The sequence below is a fragment of the Aptenodytes patagonicus genome, chromosome 6 (genome assembly GCF_965638725.1).
Source record: "Aptenodytes patagonicus chromosome 6, bAptPat1.pri.cur, whole genome shotgun sequence".
Lineage (NCBI taxonomy): Eukaryota > Metazoa > Chordata > Aves > Sphenisciformes > Spheniscidae > Aptenodytes > Aptenodytes patagonicus.
In genome coordinates, this window is record NC_134954.1 from 24326360 (window position 1) to 24345906 (window position 19547).

At 44.7% G+C, this 19547-nt stretch overlaps 2 protein-coding genes across 5 annotated transcripts in view; one reads left to right on the plus strand and one right to left on the minus strand.

Moving 5' to 3' along the window:
• MED12L (mediator complex subunit 12L) overlaps positions 1-19547 on the minus strand; it is a 156728-nt gene that overhangs the window by 65503 nt on the left and 71678 nt on the right. The window lies entirely within an intron of this gene.
• On the plus strand, positions 15-15799 carry GPR87 (G protein-coupled receptor 87). Its single transcript, XM_076341533.1, has 3 exons — positions 15-255; positions 13153-13285; positions 14689-15799. Exons 2-3 carry the CDS (start codon positions 13243-13245, stop codon positions 15723-15725), a joined length of 1080 nt encoding a protein of 359 aa, XP_076197648.1. The 5' UTR covers positions 15-255; positions 13153-13242; the 3' UTR covers positions 15726-15799.

A 19547-nucleotide genomic window follows, 5' to 3' on the forward strand; every position in this document is an offset into this window, starting at 1 on the left:
TGTGAGTCATTCCCAGGAATGAGAAAGCCAGTTGCTCCAGTTGCTCCTGGCCAGGGGAATTTTGACTCTCTGATCAGGTATCGCAAAAAAAAGCCATCGGAAGCAAAAAAGCTTACTTCCAGATATGGTTTATTTAACTACCTTATCGCAAGAAATACTCTCATGCCTACTGTAGTTTCAAGATGCATTTTGGAGGAGTCTAAGGCACTTTCGAGATGCAGCTCAGAGACAAGCGGAAGGCGACAATGGTGACAGGTAAGTGAGCATCTGAAAAGCGTTTGATAAGTTGTTCTGTGAAATTTCTTGTTCTTAATCACCCTCAAGTGAAAAGAAAACAGGAATTAAGATACAGTTGCTGAAAACCAGACTTGGAACCATAAACTGAGTATCAGATCAACTGAAAGTGTGAGAAGTTCTCAAAATAGTGCGACTTTACTAACCTTTTATTCATTCATTAAACGTTACTCGTTATCTTTTTCCCAATGGCAAAAAAATGGTTTTCTACTAATCGTTCCTTCTAAGATATGAGTCAAAGTGCAGGGAGGGTTCATGGTTTCAATAACTTACTTCCTGACAGAGCTTAATTCATATCAAGTAAGATTCAGTAACTATAAAATCTGAATTTGGTATAAAAGGTTTGTACTGTATTCCTTTTCACCTCTTTCGGTAAAGGAAAGCATACTTGAATTCTCTTAATTATATTATACAGAATAAGGATTCTCTTCCTTCATACTTCACTCAGATCATGTTAAAACTTGTCAGGTTCACTGGAAAAACCACATAGCTCCGAACAAGCAACTTACAAACTATACGTCTGATTAGTCTCAAAGTTTGGGAAATATAGAAGGCACTTTCAAAAACCTATGTCATTTAGGGAGTATTTTAGATTGAAAAGGTTATTCTTAGTTATGAAGAATTGAAAGTAGCAGTGCAATTAAAGTTTTTGTATGTTAAAAAATGACTTGCCATTTGTGCATTATAGGGACTGTAGACATCTGCTGCCTTACTACATATGCTTGGTCTGGAAACTCTGGTAGCATTTCACACTTTTTTCCATCTTTTTAAAGAAGATTCTGCAATCTTCTTTTAAAAAGGGAAACCAGGAAACTCAGGCAAGCATTCAGCTGATGTCACTGATTCACTCCCAGAAGTACAGGCCCCGAATCACATGAAAGCCTCCAGCATTTCTCCGGTTACAAGCCTGCTCTGGCGGGTACCTTTCTCTTTGGGTAGGCAACCAGCTCTCCTGCACCAGCCAGACCTTCTCTTTCCTCCCCACTCTACGGGGAGGGAGAGCTGTCCACGGGACAACCCCCTGGAGTGCAGGACGTGGGTCAGCTCTTGCAGGAGGGAGAGGAGACCAGGGGAGCAGAGGAGGGGAGAAAGGCCACAGGGCGTGCAGGGGCCTCAGAAACAGAAAGCATCTGTTTGCATTAGGGGTGTGTGAGAAAGAGAAGCAAATTTTCAGCAGCACCAGCCGCCAGTTCCTCCTTCCTCCCTCCCCGCGGAGGGTTGCCTTTCCCAGCTCAGCCTTGCTGTCTCACCCTCAGCTCCCCTCCCTAGCTGCCGGGGCCCCCCCAGGGCAGGGAGGGAGCTGGGAGACCAGCTCGCCCAGCACCTGCGCCCTGCAGCCCATCGTGCGCTAGCACGCACCCGTGCCAGGTGCTGGAGCACCAGAGTCCCCGTGCACGGGGCATTGGGAGCCGCCTGGCCGTGCAGATCCTGGGAGCACAGCTGAGCCACGAAGACACCTGAGCAGGGTGGCCAGACAGGGAACAAGCACCAGGAGAGAGGTGGCAAGTCACAATCTGGAGTTTGTCCGACACCGAAGCAGCCCTTCGGAGGCTAGATGCTCCTCAACCAGGAAGCCTACCTCCAGTCGTTGCACGTAGCCCAAGATGAGATATGAAGGGGGAAGCTCCTTCTCTTCTTTCTAGGACAAGTCACTTGCTCACCTCCGCACACCAAAGTTTAGAAAGACCTCCTCTTTGACCAAGTAAGCACTAGGAAAAGCCAGTCAGGACATCTGCAGTAAGACTGTAGCATTAAACCTGAAGTGTGCAATATTTATTAAAAGTTTGGAACTAAGTGAAAATGCGCCTGACGTAAACCAAGAGCTACAGACCCACCATACTGCTGTCAGCTATCAGGGCTCCATAGGAAACCAGGCTGCAAGAGACACTAACCCCAGTGCTGCCAAGAAAGCACTAGAGGAAGTCAGCGATATTAATTCCTACGTTTCAGCTGCCTTAACCCTTCCCAACATAAAAAAATTACAGTACCTTCTTAAAAAAAAACCCATCACCTCGCATCCTTGATTATCAAAAGCAGGTTTCCACATCTGACCAACAGTGAACCTCACATGAGATACTACAATAACCCCTACTTCTTTTTCCTCGGGAAAATGTCAGTGACGTATCAAAGTGACAACTGATGATGAGCAGTATAAATCGGGCTTATATCACCCTCACTGCAGCAGCAGCTTCTGCCACTATACAGGGAGCAGCCAAGAGCTGGCAAAGCAGTTGGACCAGAGGAAGAGCAGCAGCTCTCCACAGCCGGCACCCTGAAACCCCACCCAGGATTCAGTCTGTCCGTTTCTGAGAATGGCAGACAGAGTGGGAACTCTCCAGGCTGCTCATGAAAAATCGGGGTTGCACCAGGCTGAACTTCTCCCAATCATACCCCAAAATCCCCGTGTCCTTTTCCTTCCTCTTTGAAATAGTGGTGTTGCTGCAAGTAGCTAACATGGTTAATTGTGTCACAGCAATATATACTGAAGCACAAAAAAACCCAGCTGACAACAGCAGATGAGGATTTTTTTGTCTTTTTGCAATGTGAATTAGAACTGCATATAAAAAAATCATAGAAATTGTTTCAATGCAAAGTAAAACACCTAAAAGTGAGACTGGAATTACTTAAAAGTTTAAATGGCACTGTCTACATGCATGTACCAATAATAATTTTTTTTTCCCCACGAGATATTTTTTCATAGTATCCCCTGTAGCAGTTGAGAGACACGACAGATGCACAACAGCCAGAGCTACAATGGATGAAGGTGTAATGCAATCAATCACATACCTTCATTTTTTTTTCTTTGTGACCCAGACATCATCTTGACTGTTTTTAAAGTTTCATTATGAGCTTTTTAACTTAATGTTTTTCATTGCATAATACCAATACTCAAACCTAAAAGCTAATATTTTCAGCAAAAAGCTCCAACAAAACTAGCCTGACACCCAAGAGAGTCTTCACTTTGCAGGCACACTGCAGAGCAGAGGCCTCCCAGGAGATCTCTGCTTCTCCTGGGGCAGAGCAAACCAGGGAGCGGTTGCGTGGCACCACACTCCACTTGCAGTGGAGTGCACCAAGCGGAGCAGCTGGCTGCCTGCTCACCTGTACAGAAGCCAGCTCCTCTGGAAGGAGCTCAAGACCACCCAAGCACCACATGCTGAAACTTAATAACCAGTTTTTGCTTTTTGCCCAAACTATCATGTTTATAAAACTTTTTAAATTTAAAAAACTATGACTTCGGGATAATAAAGCACACTGGATAAGTAAGGAACAGCCTATGAAATTGAAGGGTGATTATTTGACAAAGATTTTCATGCTGCCAAGAACAGAGCCCACGAAAACACAAGCAGAACAGGAACGGAAAGGCCAGGAAAGAAACTTTTGAAGAGATTAAAAGAGGGAAAAGTTGAAGTTATGGAGAAATACATGTAAATGTGAACCTGCTTCTGGCCTCCACCTTGGAAGGGAAGACTAGAAATGTAACCTGGTGAGAGACTAAAACTGTGCCTTTCAAGCAGCAGCAGAACTGTAATCCAGTGGAATGGAAAGGGGACAAAGTTTGCAACTGAACACCAAACTGGAAGGAGTGGCTGATAACCCCCAAGGGTCGTGCTGCCATCCAGAGGGACCTCAACAGGCTGGAGAAATGGGCTGACAGGAACCTCATGCAGTTCAGCAAGGAGAAGTGCAAAGTCCTGCCCATGGGGAGGAACAGCCCCCTGCACCAGGACATGCTGGGGTGCCGGCTGGAAAGCAGCTCCGCAGGGAAAGACCTGGTGGACAAGTTGAACGTGAGCCAGCAGCCTGCCCTTGCAGCAAAGCAGGCCAACAGCCTCCCAGGCTGCATTAGGCAAAACATTGCCAGCAGGTCGAGGGAGGTGATCCTTCCTCCTGGCGCAGCACTATGAGGCTGCACCTGCAGTGCTGGGTCCAGCTCTGGGCTCCCCAGTATGAGAGAGACATGGACATACTGTAGCCCAGCACAGGGCCACAAAGACGACTAACGTACTGGAGCATCTGATGTACTGGGCGGGGGGGCTGAGAGAACTGGGACTGTTCAGCCTGGAGAAGAGGAGGCTCAGGGGGATCTCATCAATGTATACAAACACCTGAAGGGAGGGTGCAAAGAGGACGGAGCCAGGCTCTTTTCATTGCTGCCCAGCAACAGGACAGGAGGCACTGGGCACAAACTGACACACAGGAGGCTCCGTCTGAACATAGGGTTTTTTGGTGGTGGTGATGTTTTGCTTTTGTTTTTTTAATTGCTGTGAGGGTGGTCAAGCCCTGGAACAGGTTTCCCAGAGAGGTTGTGGAGTCTCCATCCTTGGAAATACTCACCACATGACCAGACATGGTCCTGGTCAGCCAGCTGCAGCTCATGCTGCTCTAAGCAGGGAGTTGGAGATGATGAGCAACTGCAAAAGACAGTGTCAGGAAGGAGTTGAAAAGACTGCAGGTGGGGGCTAACCGGGCAGCAGTGAGCGAGTGGTGGTGCTGGGCAGCCAGAACTTCAGGACTGCCACCTACACCTATCCCCGCTGAGAGCACTGCACATGGAAGTTGCATCTTGCGTGGCATATTCTTAATGGGGGTTCAAAGAAAGCAACTCTGTAGGGTTACAATACAGCTTCCACTATCAGTAGGTTTTGTGCAACCAGAAACAACCATCAGAAGCATCTTCTAGAAAGAAGCAAAGGAAATATTCCAGAGTTAATCCTCTCCTCCTGTCTAATTAGAGGTTGCCATACTGAGAAAACATTAATTATCCCAACTCTGCCAACCATTGCATTGTGCTCTCTTTTTTTTAAAGAAAAAAAAAAGCAAGCAATTGCAACACATAGCTCCTCTTCCACCAACAATGGCCATTTACCTGCTGCCCAACAGGATACTATTTCTGTTGGCAGTTCTCTCCTAACTCTTCGTGTAAAAGCAATTGCAGCCTAAAGGAGATGTACTTTAGCACTACACTTCACACTACACTGCTTTAGAAATGGCAGTCGAAGTGCTGGCCTCTTCTACAGAAAAAAACAGCCTGCATACAGCCAACTGCTGTAGTCAGCCTGCAAAGAGCAAAGCACAATACACAAGACCAGGACCCACAATAAATGCATGACAGTAGTTTCTGCTTTTTGGTCATGAAAAATGCCCATGCTTGTCATTAATGCAACAAAGCACTGGAAAGCATTTCTTCAACATCACTTAGGAACTACGATGCATATTCAAGAGCAAAGAGAATTCATGCATCTTTAGGTTCTGCAAATAAGTTTAAAAAATAAACAGTCTTACAGTAATGATTAACAACATGTACTAGATTTTGCAACCTCTGCATAGAAAATCTGATTCCAAGTAAGTAATATTAATCCATGAACTTTTAATGAGGAACAGTTCAAAAGACAGAAAAAAGAAAGAACTTGATAGTTCAGGCAGCATTTCAAAAAGGTCTCATGTCAGTGCTATCCCACATAGGTGAAAATAAGGGTTCATAATCATTCACTTGAAACGAGAAAAAAATTAATGGTTACATTTGGACAAAATATTCCAAAAGTGACTTTGAGAAAGTTAGATATGTCCAAATAATTTTATTTTTTAAGTGAGGAAATGATGTTATCCTAAGGGCATATTGCCCCAAAATTAAGAATTTTGCATATTAAACAGTATTATTTAATGCTTACTGCAGCATTTTGCTACACCCAGTTCAGGCTCTCCTGCAACTGTAAAACAACTGAGTTACAGGTGCAAACTGAATGTGAGATTTCAGGCAATACCTACAGTAAAGCATGGGTAGAGACCAATGTAGAAAGCGTAAATGAGCACATTTAGCTGGTTACTCAGGTGCAGGGTAAAATTAGCACAGGCACTGGAAATATGCATGGTACTTTTAGCTGTCCTATACAAAGTACCAAGAAAGACTAAACCCCAAATTTCAGTAAGTGACTGCATGCAGGAAGCTCTATGGGTTACAGGAATGGTGTACAGATAATTTTTCCTGGAGACACCTCTTGGGCAAAATGACCATGGGGAAGGAAGTCTCCGTTAGCAGCATGTCTCAATGAGGATGTGGAGGGACTGCTTCTCCCACGTGCATACCAACACAGATTTCAGCTCAGCGTTCGGCAGAGGCTTCCATGGGGAGGTATGCGCCCTAACCACTGGCATCACGTGTTTTCTATTGAAGACAAATGGATAGGATAGGGCAGGGACAGGATAGGATCCTGGAGACAAGAGAAGCAGCTCCACCAGCTGAAGGCACATGGAAGCAAGCTGCACTGCAGCTTGCCCAGGGCCAGGATGCTGTGCTGTTCAGAGACACGTGAGAGAAAAGTTAGGCTGGAATTGAGGGGGAAGTTCAAGGGGGAACCTGAAAACCAAGAAGGGGGTTTTGTACTAGATTCTGAAGCAGACTAGAAGCTTTCTGAGCAGAGGCAATGGTTCCTGTTTCTGGATATGACTAAGCAGACAAGCACCGTAAGCCACAGCTGAAGACAGTTATACCCTAGTTCTTATTTTTCAACCTCTGCGCAATTCAGATGGTTAAGGATGGCAGTGTTACTGCATTACAGGGAACTAGCACATATGCTCCTTCGCCACCACACTCCTAGAAAGGCAGGCACCGGGAGCCGAAGGCACAAGGCCCCACGGAGGGCTATTTTCACCCTCTCCGCAGCCACCCCACGTTGAAGCAGTTCCCAGTTTGAAGCAGCCATCACATGCCAGCTGGCTGAGTCAGACACGCAAGGTGGTGGACGCCACCATTTAGTTCAACCAGCCTTTGGCAGGCACGCAGGAGAAGGCACCCCAGGTCTCTACCACTGAAGCAGAGCGTGGCTGAGGCAGGGGCACCCCTGGAGCTCCCCACCCTACCCCAGGCAGGGCCAGTGACACCAGGCTGCAGGGCCATGCCCTGTCAGGAGGTATCTCCCAGGATGAAGATCCACAGCCTCCACGGGCGACCTGCACCCATGTTTAACCACCCACACAGTAAAAAAAAGCATTTTCTTGTGCTCAGATGTAATTTCCTGAGTCTCAGTTTGTGTCCACTGCCTCCTGTCCGGTCAGTGGGCACCACTAAGAAAAAAGAGCCAGGCTCCCTCCCACTAGCTACTCAAGCAGACTGTAGGAGCCCCCTGGGCCATCTCTGGCCCAGGCTGAACCACCTCAGCTCTCCCAGCCCCTCCGCAGATGAAAGACGGTATACTTGGTATATGATTACATCTGAGTGCAAGTGGCTGTGGTCTTGCAGTGGATAGGAGTCTGACTAACGCAAACCCTGGCGTTACACTAGTTTTTGTCACCATTTGCGCTGCTGCCAACAGCATGGCATCTCTTGGCACAACTGGTACAGAAGCACAGTTCCAAGGATGGGGATGTGAGAGCTAGAAAAATGCAAAAAAAAAAAAAGAAAGTGTGCAAAGCACAGGAGAGTAAGAGGCACATACTCACTCTCTGTAGGTACAAATTCCAACAGGAATATCAAGTTATTCCACTATGCATTAACAATACATTAACATACACTTTTACCAAAAGGGAGATGGACAATTTTTAACAGAGGCCTCTGAGGGAAGGAAAAGTTTGTAGTGTCCTAGTTATTGGGATTGGGCTCTCTTTTAGTGAACAAGGAAAAGCACTAAGGAAGATAAATAGATGCAAGCAGGGAAAAATAGAATATTAAGGCTTGCTCAGGTGATGCAGTATAGGAGTGGATTGAAATAAAAAAGAGAGCAGGGACACAGGCTCCACTTGTCTGCTTGCAGAAGCTTTATGCACACATACACTTACCCTGCAGCCTACACTGATGATTTTTTCCCCTAAATCTTTACAGTTAACTCAGTGATTTGGTTCTGATGGGCAACAGAAAAGAACATAATTGTAGCCAGCCAATAGCAAATTTATTAAACTGCCTCACATTTCTATTGCTTACATTAATTCTGTCATTCACCAAACTTGATGGTGATGAATGCAGATTGACTGGCAAGAGGCTACATATCAAAAAGTTACGTGCTCAAATAAAAAAAATCACTTAAAACTCTGCAGCCCTATGACCTAGAATATCTCGTCTAGCTCACAAAGAGAATTTTCTAGTTTTAAAAAAGTTGTAAATAAGATGAAAAAAGAGCAATTAGATTTGAGGATATAGAATTTCTTTGAACAGTGAGACAACTTAAAGCCTTAGTCATTAGAAAAACTATACAGTCATTCCCTACCCATATGACACTGAAGTCTGCCATGCACCCTATTATTTAATTTCTCATCTGAGGTTATATCAGTCATGCATATAAACCAGTCTATCAACATTAGCAGTAAAAGATTACCTCATCCGTGAAACAGTACGTACTTAACTTACATTTAATGCAGTTAACAGCCTTTAGGGGAATGATAGAAAAAAAAACAACCACCGACCAAGTGCATAAACTGCAAGAAGTAAGAAGTATTCTGGTTTAAAAAGCTAGTTGAATAAAGGAGCAGCTTCTAGTGCATCTTCAAAACCACCCAAGCAGAATATATGGAAGAATGAGACAGCTGGTTAGGGTGAAACTGGTCAGAAGAAAAGTGTCTGGAAAACTGGACAAGGAGTGGAAAACCAACGTTGCCCAGCACAGAAATACCACATTCAAACAAGTAAAAAAGCCACTATCAGAGTGCATAGCCAATGAACAACTATAAAAATATCTCAAAATACTCTTTAGAAAGAAGGCAGTCTTCATCTCCCATTCCAAGAGAACCATGGAAAAGGGACAATTCTCTGTATGTGGTAACTTTCTTCCTACTCCTAGAGTCTGCAATATAGTGGCCTTTATCAGAAAAATTGAAGCTTCTGGAGTACAAGGATATACCAGATGTGACTCAAATGAGCCTTGCTCACCCACCCTAGCACGTAAATAATGAAGCCACACTACTCCAAGTGCTCTGTGTACCACAGTACCCCTTAGTCTGATAGACTTAGGCAAGAAACTATGGAAACACCTTTGGACTGGTGAGTCTAAGCAGGATCATCTCTCTGTATCCCAAAATTTTGTCACACGACCAGCTCTGTGCAGCTGGGGCCATCGTGCCTGCACTTCTCTGCTGTACTGGCACAAACCTGTTTGTTTAAGACTTTAAAGCTTCAAACTACAGCAGCATAAGGGAAAGTCTTTAGCGCATAATTAGGGCAGCCGTCAGCAGGCGTTGTCCCTAACCTCCACCCCATGCATGCACCAAAGTTTCTCTGCTGAGCTCAGCTGTGCCAGCAAGGCAGGATGCAGAACACTGCTCATGCAGTTTAGCTGTCACGGTTTACATCTGTGAAGAGTTTGCTGCTTTCTTTTTCCAGCCCATACTTTGTTGGGATATTTTTGGAACATGTTTTAACATTAAAACCATCAGGAATAAGATGACACAGAGATATCCATTCAGAGGCTTGATCCTAACTGGTCTGCAGGACCTACGAGCAAGCTCCCAGTATGGCTTCCAGGTGACCTGTATTTCCCCAGGCAATTAGAGTATGGTCACATCTTCACTGGCCAAGAAGATGCATGTGGCAGGGATCCCCCACAGTCAGTACTCTGGGCAGGAATCAGCAAGCCCATATGGGATTCACTAAGAGTAAGCGACACTGACTTGAAAAGCATAAAAGATGGGATGCTGCGCTGCTCCTGTCACCCATGCAGCGCCTTCATGTGCTGCGTCTGGAAGGGACAACAAGCACAACCACCAAGCAGCCAGGCTGCTTCAGCAAGCAGACGTTTTGCATAGACTGGGGAGATAGCAGACTAGTTACAGGGCAAGCACAGGAGCAGTGCTGATACTATCAAACCCCAAGAGGCACAGGTGAGCCCATCAGAGACTGGGGACTGTAACACATTCCCTGGGGTGGTAAGAAACCTGCCTGTCCAGGGAGAGCCTTCTGTCACAGTGATTTAGCCATTTTTGGTCCAGGTGATTGCAGTCCATCCTCTGCAGTAGTTTTCAGCTATAAAACGATGGGCTAAATCCCAAGATTCAGACTAACAACCCAGTGGATTCAAGTAACAGTACCCAAGAAACAAAACACTACCCACAAGGAGGAAGGAAATTGGATTTTGATCCACACTGAACTGGGGCTTGAAAGTCTTAAAGATGTTGTGGATGGCCTGTCTCTGCTGACAGTAAAGCACAGGATGCAGATGGGAATGCAAACAGTGCAAGCTAGAGGGAGAGGCCAGAGGACAGCTAGGCAGAGATACCCGGCAGCAAGGGAGCTTCCTCACCAGTATCAGAAAACATCCATCAGTTTTCTGATGTAAAACAAGAGACAGAACCTTTGGAGAGCGTAGGGGCTGTCTGTACATGAAGGGGCATTCACAGATACTACCTGGTGCTAGATTTTTGCGGTCTCTTAGTGACAACATCCACCTAAAACGACGGATGCAGAGTTGGAAAAAAGGCAGGAGTCTTTTTTGATAGGATTTAGAGCAAATCCCTTCAGGACCTGGAGTAACTGACAGTACACGATAAGTCCATTTAGCACAGATCTGATGCCCAGCTCCATCAAACCCTGGAGCGTTTCCCAGGGTTACAGCATGGAAACACGGGAGTCTGCAGTCGCACTGCCTCGAATCTCAGGCAACACAACCGATGCTTTACTGACTTCTCTGGACTGAGGATATGGGAGAGCACTTGCCTAAAGAAGCTGAGAGCAGGGAACTTTCCAGGGACCAGGACCAGGAATTACGCAGACTTAAAAGGAACTCTGAAAAGCAGGGAAATAAGCACCTCATTTGCATAAGAAGATAGATATGCATCTTTTCATAAAATCACATACTCTTTTGATCTCGGTGCCTCCTGGGCAAAAAAGGATAGCTGCAAATTATAAACAGCAAAAAAAGCGATAGGTTACTGCTTCTCAGACCAAGAGAAAACAAAATATCTAAAATACCCCTAACAATCTCATTATGGACCCCAATTATTATCAGAGCAAACAATGCCAGACAAGAAGCCAAATCAACAAAAAGCTTAAAATATCAGAATTAAAAGTTTTACTGATGCTTTAAAATGTAATGATTTGCTTTACTGCCATCTGGTGACAATTCAACGCAGTTCATAACAAATCACATAAAACAAGTTTAGATCTGCGAAAGGGCTTCAGTAATTTCATTGACTATTCAGTCCCACATGAGAGGCAGTCAGGTCCAGCGTAATTGCTGAGATCTGAACTATTTTGCTAGTTTTCCTATAAAAACTTGTAACCAGAAAGTGAAGCATGGAAAAGTCAATGTGTTTGCATACTGCAAGAGTAAAGCAATAATCTGGAACATAGTCTTACGAATCAGTATTGTCAAAATTTCTTTGAACAATGTCAAAACATTATAATGTCATCATAGCATAAATTAGATTCTGCAGTTTTTCAGTATTACCTGCAGGCTGGCTTCATAATACTCTGAAGCACTTCATTCAAAACCATGAGAAAGGAACAGGAACTCAGAATTTTCACCCCAATTTGCTGGATACATTATAAATTTATACACACATCTCCCATAATTACATATGAAACTTTTTTACTTCAAGAAGTGGGAGATTATAAACTTTAAAAAAAAAATTCCACTCTCAGGCATCCGTCACTGAAATGTCCAAGATCACAAATAAACAAACAGGACATCCAAGCAAGAGATGTCAGGAATAAGGTCAAGGGCCTTTACCAAGGAGTAAGAAACCAGCTCTAGTGGCAAATCATAACAAAGGCATAAAGCCATTCAACCAGCATGTATGTTCTGGTAGTCAGACAAACTTCACCTACTACAGTAACTGGGATGGTATGTTTGCAAATAGGGTGGTGTAGAAATACCCGCCTGGAGAGTATCAAATCTAGTATCAATTTAAGAAAAGGACATTCTTGGCCAGGCTGTTAGAGTCACTAGTCACAGTCCAGGTTTCTGCAAAGGTTTAGTCCAAACTTTTGAAAGAAATTAAAATAAGGAAAACAGGTTTTACAAAGTTAAAATCCAACATATTTTTACAGACGTTAACAAACTTGAAATTAAGTTTGCTGGGACAAAAAATGCAATATCATGCAGCCAAGGAAAATAAAAAAGCCTGTTACACACTAGCACAGATCCCTGTGAAGCACCGAGGGGACAGAAAGCGTGTCACAGCTAATCCCAGCACAGCCATTTGCCACTACCTGGTGCAGATGTAAGGAGGAACTGAGGAAGTGAGATGCCAGAAAATGTTACATGAGGTGTTTCAGTGGTGATAAGGAACTCAGCCACCAAACTTAATTTGTAAAACAGTGCACAATATTTGTCAATGGGATTCAAGGAAGATTATCTTAATTGGATCAGATACAGAGAAGGGCTGGGATCTTCAAGTCTTGCAGAAACACATGAAGGCTTGCTTAATCACAGTAAATGAAGTCTCAGTACAGTGAGAAACGTCCCTCTATATGCAGAGGGCTAAGTATCAGAGATGGAGATGGGTTCTTTAAATGAAAGGCATTGGTACAAGAATATACGAGACAGAAAGTGGCCATGGAGACATTCAGGCTGGAAATTAGGATAATGTTGCTAAATATTATAGCAAAACAAAGCTCTAGCACAGCTTTGTTAGTGAGGTGGAGAAAGGGAAACAGTTTTAACAGTGAAATTGATAGGCTTACAAAAACTAACATGGCAGGATTGCCTGCAACGATGCAGCGGATGCCCAGCTGTAAGTGAAGATGTGACAATGAAGATCGCAATAGCAGAACAGCTGTGCAGTATCCAGAGATCAACCATCAGCACACCTCAGCCCTTTCCTTGGGAATTCTGGAGGAAGCTCACTTCCCAAAGCTCCTCTCCACACTGGGGAGAGAAAGCTGGGGTCTTCTGTTTTGCTTTGGTTTTAATTGCAATTTATTTTCCCCAGAATGTAAAGCTGGCACAGCCCATGCCGCATCCTGGATCTACAGCTGCCATTGGGACTCCTGAAAAGCATTTCAGCTGAAAACCTACAGCAATGCAAATGATGGGGTACAATTTGTCTTATGGAAAACTGCCAGGTAAAATAATGTTGAAAATTTAAGTGATTGAGAAGTGTTTATTGTATTACTATCAGCTCCCACCAACATTTTAAAGAAATAAGTCATTTCAGAAAAGGCTGTCTAAATACTGCCAAGTGCTGCCCCCATGGGTGTCAGTCCTGGTTTACCACACCAGCCAAGTTCAGATTATAAACAATATGAAATAAAATGTGCTATAGTTTTATGAGAGAATTTATAAGTCTGAAGTTTTTTCGCAAACATTTACACATGAAATCTTAAAATCCACGGAGACTGATTTTTAAATACATTTAAGTAAGCTAAGTTTTAAAGTAGCACTTTAATAGGCCCAAAGAGCCTCTCCAGAGTCCTATCTCTTGATAAACAGATCATGTCAGCTCACAAGTTGCATTCTGTCAAGACAGCCAAGAGCTGACACCCTGTAATTTTGATTAACAGTTTGTTCCCAACATGCTGGTATGCAGCTGCATTTGCCCACACCCCTACACAAGACCAGCGACGGGCACTGCAGACCTCAGCCTGCAACGTGGGGAGCACCCAGCTCCGCTTGGATGGCGGGTGGATTAAGGGAACTCAAATCCTTCTCACATTTCACTGGTTCTCTCTACAGAGAATTTCCAGGCTATTAAATCTTCTTCAAATACTGCAAAATGTTTACTTGCACTAACACCCCCTTCTCCAAGGCTGGCCAGGCCCTGCTGCTCCCCCCACCCCAGCACTGCTCTGGCCTGCACCCGCCTTACCCTGGCTCACCACTGCTTCAGCAGCCAGCGCCAACCAGAGCCCCCCAAAAACAGGCGTAACCGCCACATCTGTGGAGCACACCCCAGCAGGCACTGCACCGTGCCGCAGAGAGGGAGGATGTCACCAGCGTGGCCGCGAGGCAGGGACTGGCTCCACGCACGCTGCACAGCGCCCGACCTGGGCCTCACCTAACAGGTCATTCCAACAGCCCAAACTCAAAGTATGTTCAGCAACATAAGGGCTGCGCTGCTGCCCATCGCCATGCAGCATTCACCCCACCAAGCTGGGCTTTCCGGTCTCCTCACCCACAGGGCAGCAGCAAGGGCAGGCAGGGAGCTCATGAGTAGTATGGGAACCTCGGGAATATACACGCACTCACATCCTGCGTTTTCTTCCTGTCAAACTATTTGCAGAAGCGCTTTTATATTTCAGCAGGAAGCACAGACGTGCTCAGAGGCTAGCAAGCCACAGGCACACTTATTTTGACACGTGCAATACTTAGAAGCACTGTTTTAAACTCAGGTTTTCTGGGCTGGTTAATCCGAGCTGCCTCTGGAATTGCCCAGAGATAGGACATTTTCTAGAGGACAGTTCTAAAACGGCCCCATTTGTAAAACACTAGAAACGTACTTTAAACTTGTTTTCCCTCATTCCCACAGATGATCGTCTGAGCCAAGACAACAGTACCTCACCCAACTCCACAGCAGGCTTGCTCAGGAACTCCACACACAACGAATTCACCACCATCGTCTTGCCTGTGCTTTACCTCATCATTTTCCTGGCTAGCATCTTGCTGAATGGCCTAGCAGTATGGATTTTTTTCCACATCAGAAATAAAACAAGTTTTATATTTTACCTCAAAAACATCGTGGTTGCAGACCTTCTCATGACACTGACGTTCCCATTCAAGATAATCCAGGACTCGCAGCTGGGACCGTGGCACTTCAACTCTTTCCTGTGCCGATACACCACCGTTCTGTTTTACGCAAACATGTACACCACGATTGTGTTCCTCGGACTCATCAGCATCGACCGCTACCTGAAAGTAGTGAAGCCTTTCGGAGACTCCAGGATGTACAGCATCACCTTCACCAAGATCTTATCTGCCTGCGTTTGGGTTGTAATGGCTTTCCTAGCTTTGCCAAACCTGATTCTTACAAACGGCTACCCGACAAAGAAAAACATAGACGACTGCATAAAGCTGAAGTCCCCCTTGGGAGTGAAGTGGCACACGGCTGTCATTTACATCAACACCTGCATGTTTGTAGTGGTGCTGATAGTACTGATAGGATGTTATATTGCGATATCCAGGTACATTTATAAATCAAGCAAACAATTTATTAGCTCATCAAGCAGAAAGCGAAAGCATAATCAAAGTATAAGGGTTGTTGTGGCTGTATTTTTCACTTGCTTTCTGCCATATCATTTGTGCAGAATACCCTTTACTTTTAGCCATCTAGATAAAATTTTAGATGACTCTGCACATAAAATCTTATATTATTGTAAGGAAATGACACTGTTCCTATCTGCATGTAATGTCTGTCTGGATCCAATAATTTACTTTTTCATGTGTAGATCATTCTCACGAAGGCTGTTCAGAAAATCAAATATGCGAACCAGGAGTGAGAGTATTAGATCACTTCAGAGCATTAGAAGATCAGAAGTGCGCATATACCATGAATACACCGATGTCTGAAGTCACCCACACAGAGACTTTTGCTAATTTGTGAGAATATTTGTATATCATGTAAATAAAACGTATCTTTGAGTATCTGACCATGGAAGTTCATTAAGGAACGTGCAGACACGTATCGCTTTTTTGTTTCAGCATACTTAACGTTCATTTCAAATGTCAAAAGCTTAAATCCAGACAGAGATCAGGTTCACTTAGAGGGGTTTTGGGGGTTGTTTTGGCTGTAAAAAACCCAACCAACCAACCAACAGAAGCTAAGGATGCCTCAGCTCAGAAAGCAACCTACGGCCTCCCAGCTGAGATGGACAAGCTCTGGCCTTGGAGCAGGATCCAACAAGGCAAGTCAACAGTTCCCTGGGCTTCGCATTTGCTGTACAGCCTTTGTTTCTGCCCATTTTTACCTGCCCAGGTGAAGAGCTCTGCCGTAAGAGGACAGCACGTTTCACCCCACCTACCGCTGAGCTGACTAACACAGGGGACGCATGGGCATGCAGTCACAGGACCGGCCACAGTGTCACCCCCTGCACTGCGGTACGGCCCCACCAGGGTCTGGCACATGGCCGCTGAGGGGCATGCGGCAGGTGAAGGAGAGGGGAGGAGGCGGCACACACTCCTGCGGAGACCCTCGGTGCACCCATGGGCAGGCAGCTGCTGGGGCAGGGCAGCCACAGGGCTCATCTGCAGAAGTGGCACTTCATTGCCAGCTGTAAGTGTCTTGGCTTTTCCTCTCGGGTCTTTGTGGTGCCAGCAGCACCGTCTTGTCCACAGATCAAACCTACCAGAGCACTACTCACCCATTTCAAAATACCAAACATAAAAATTCAAACACAATCCTAGTTTAAGTCTCTTCTCAAAAAAAAAAAAAAAAGAGAAAGTAAAAGACCATTAAAAAATGGCTTTTAATTCCCATTTATCTCATTCTAAGTGAGGAAACAACAAAAAACGTCCCCTGACAGACTCACACATGACAAGACTGAGCAATCAACATCAAGCTGAAAATTCAGTTTCCCTGCACCTTCTATGCTTGCTTAATACAACAGGAATAAGACTTAAAGCATTAGGAATTTTTTGTTCAAAATTATTTATAACTTTGGCTGCTTTCAACTCTTGGAAACAATCATTGCGTGCGATAAGCAGGTGAAATTCATTTTTGGAGAGCAGTTCAGGCAACACCTTCAGGGTATTAGTTTACACTGTGGTACACACAACCAGAGTAGAAGAGATATTACAGAAGAGCATCCAAAATCAAGGCAAGAAAAAGGAATAATAAAAGACCAACACAGCAGCTGCTGCATGAGAAAGTGTTGACTAACAACTACATTATCTAAAATAAGAAACCAAGTCCTGGAGAGTACCCACCAGAGCTAATATTGACTGGGACACCTCAAGTCATTTCAATGAGATCCCGGCAGGCTTCGCACAACACGAACAGTCAACAGCACTCCAGATTTGTTTATAACAAGGGCAGAAGAAACCAAAACCGCTTGTCACAACCGCTTGTGCAAACGTTCCTGAGCTGGTTTTGCACCAGCTCATCCTGGCGGTGCAGGGCAGGCAGCTGAGCTGGCCGGGGCACCCACGCCAACAGGGCAGTGAGAGCCACAACAGGGTCCAAGGCGGCTCCAGCAGCTCCTCCACCCCGGGACATGGTGTGGGGACCTCTCAGGGTAAGGCAGAGGCAGAAGAACAAGTTCCTCTTCCTTTGACAGCTGCACTCTACAAAGAAGGCCATCTCCAACCGAATGGTGCAGGCACGTGCCCCGGTGCCTCCCACACTCCCTGGGGAGCTCAGAGCAGCTCAGCCAGGGGCCCAGCCAAGAAGACAGGGACAGGGTAGGCGGAGGCTCCCCAGGGATGAGCTCCCCAGGGGCTGGGAGAAGGATTTGCAGAGGGGCGGGGAGGCAGGGAACCGTCCCCCAGGAGCATGAATTCAGTCACCTTTAGCCAGCGGAGATCACCCTGAATTCACAGCGTTTAAAGAACAGCCTGGGCACGCGGTTCACCCACCGAGCAGAGCACGGGCGGCCCCAGGCATGTATGCAGCACTGCACAGCCCCGACACCTCCTCCCTTCGCTCTGCAACCTCCCCAGACATCCTCAGTGTGACTGAAGAAATCAGCAGGGAGGATATATTTGGCCACTCAAGGCTACAAGGATGTGTTTGTATTTAATGCTGTAAACAGAACAATGTTTACATGAATCATTTTGTCCTGTACTTCACCAGGGATTAAATCAGATTTGTTTAGAGTAAAAGCTGCTCATACAAAAAATAAACAGCCAACTTTAAAAAGTGTAGATTGTAAGGAGCTGACGGGTGTTTTGAGCAATTAATTTTTATATATATCTTATGCAATGTAGTGCAATTGAACAAACAGAAGATGGCAATAGTCCATCATCAAGTGCCTTATTCATATAAGGAATTTCCTTTTAACATAGAAAAAAATTGTTTGAGAAGAAAATCCTGAAAATGCAGCATTCAAGTAAGATAAAATACTGCATGAGAACACCTTTGATGAAGTTTTCTACTGAAACAAGGGTGGTTGTTTTTCTTTTTTTTTTTTTTTAAACACTGTTAGTTTAGTTTTCGATTCTGTTTTATGCATAATGAAAAAGCTGAAGTGTAAGTATTATAATATTTGGATTATATATTTGGATTAATGCAAGTATTATAAAACTACTTATATTGTTCAGGAGGGACTATTTCTGGAAAGGAAGACAGGATATTTTGGATATTTATCCTACTTTAAAAAAAATATTTTAAATGGCTAAAATACCACAGAATAAACCCTGTTTTCCAATCAGCTCTGTAGAAAACTATGTTCACCCACAATCTCAAATACTAGTTCTGGGATCAAATTTGCCATTTTGTACTCTTAGGGGTCTATGCACATACAAAACCATATTAAGAGAACCATTTTTGGGACTGGGTTGCATAGTTTAAATTCTCGTAAGCACCAAATTAAATGGAACAGCATACTGGGTTCGTTTTGTGAAACGGTAATACTTAGGACTGCAGGATCAGTTATGTACACACAGACATTAATAACCAAAGACTCTCTTATTAGGTCTTACATGGTTAAAGAAAGCCAAGAACGAGTGCTTCTGGTCTCCCTTTTACAACTCAAGTAACAGTAAATCACAGAAGGGTTTACGGCTTGTTAAATTGTGCTAGATAATTACCATGTTAAATTCACACACACCGCCCCCACCACCCCGGTCTCTGCTTTGCAGCTATTCCCCTTTTAACACCTTTGCAACACCCACAGGGCTACAGGAACAAGCAGGTACACACAGCTTGTCTTTTCCACTAAGGGAGATTGCTACACAAAATCTTCCAATAACAAGATCATTTATTTATGAGGCTGCAACTTTTTCCCGCCCCACTTTGTGCCCTCCCCTCCACATGCACATTACCCCGCTGCAAGGCTAAGGCAGGTGGCTCATGCTACTGCACGTTCCCTGATGTGCTCCATGGGCTCCGCATGCAAGATAGATAGGTATCATATTTTTACTGTCTTATAGCTTTCTCCAGTATTAATCTTTTGAGCTGAATTTTTCTGCGTACTATAAAGCCTATCTTGATTTACTCAAAACCATCTTTTGTCTTGCAAGAAGGCATGCAGACCTTCTTGGTCTAACCTAGGTCTAACCGTAACCCCAACCCCTAACCTGCCTGGAGAGAGATGCTAGACTCTGCAGTCAAACTGTGAACGATTACATCCCTTACCAGATGGAACTACAGTCAAGCCCATTACTAGAGGATAGGTTATTTGCAGAATAACTGTGCTACAGATGAAGATGGCTCTTCCCGTCTTTGTTGCCCAC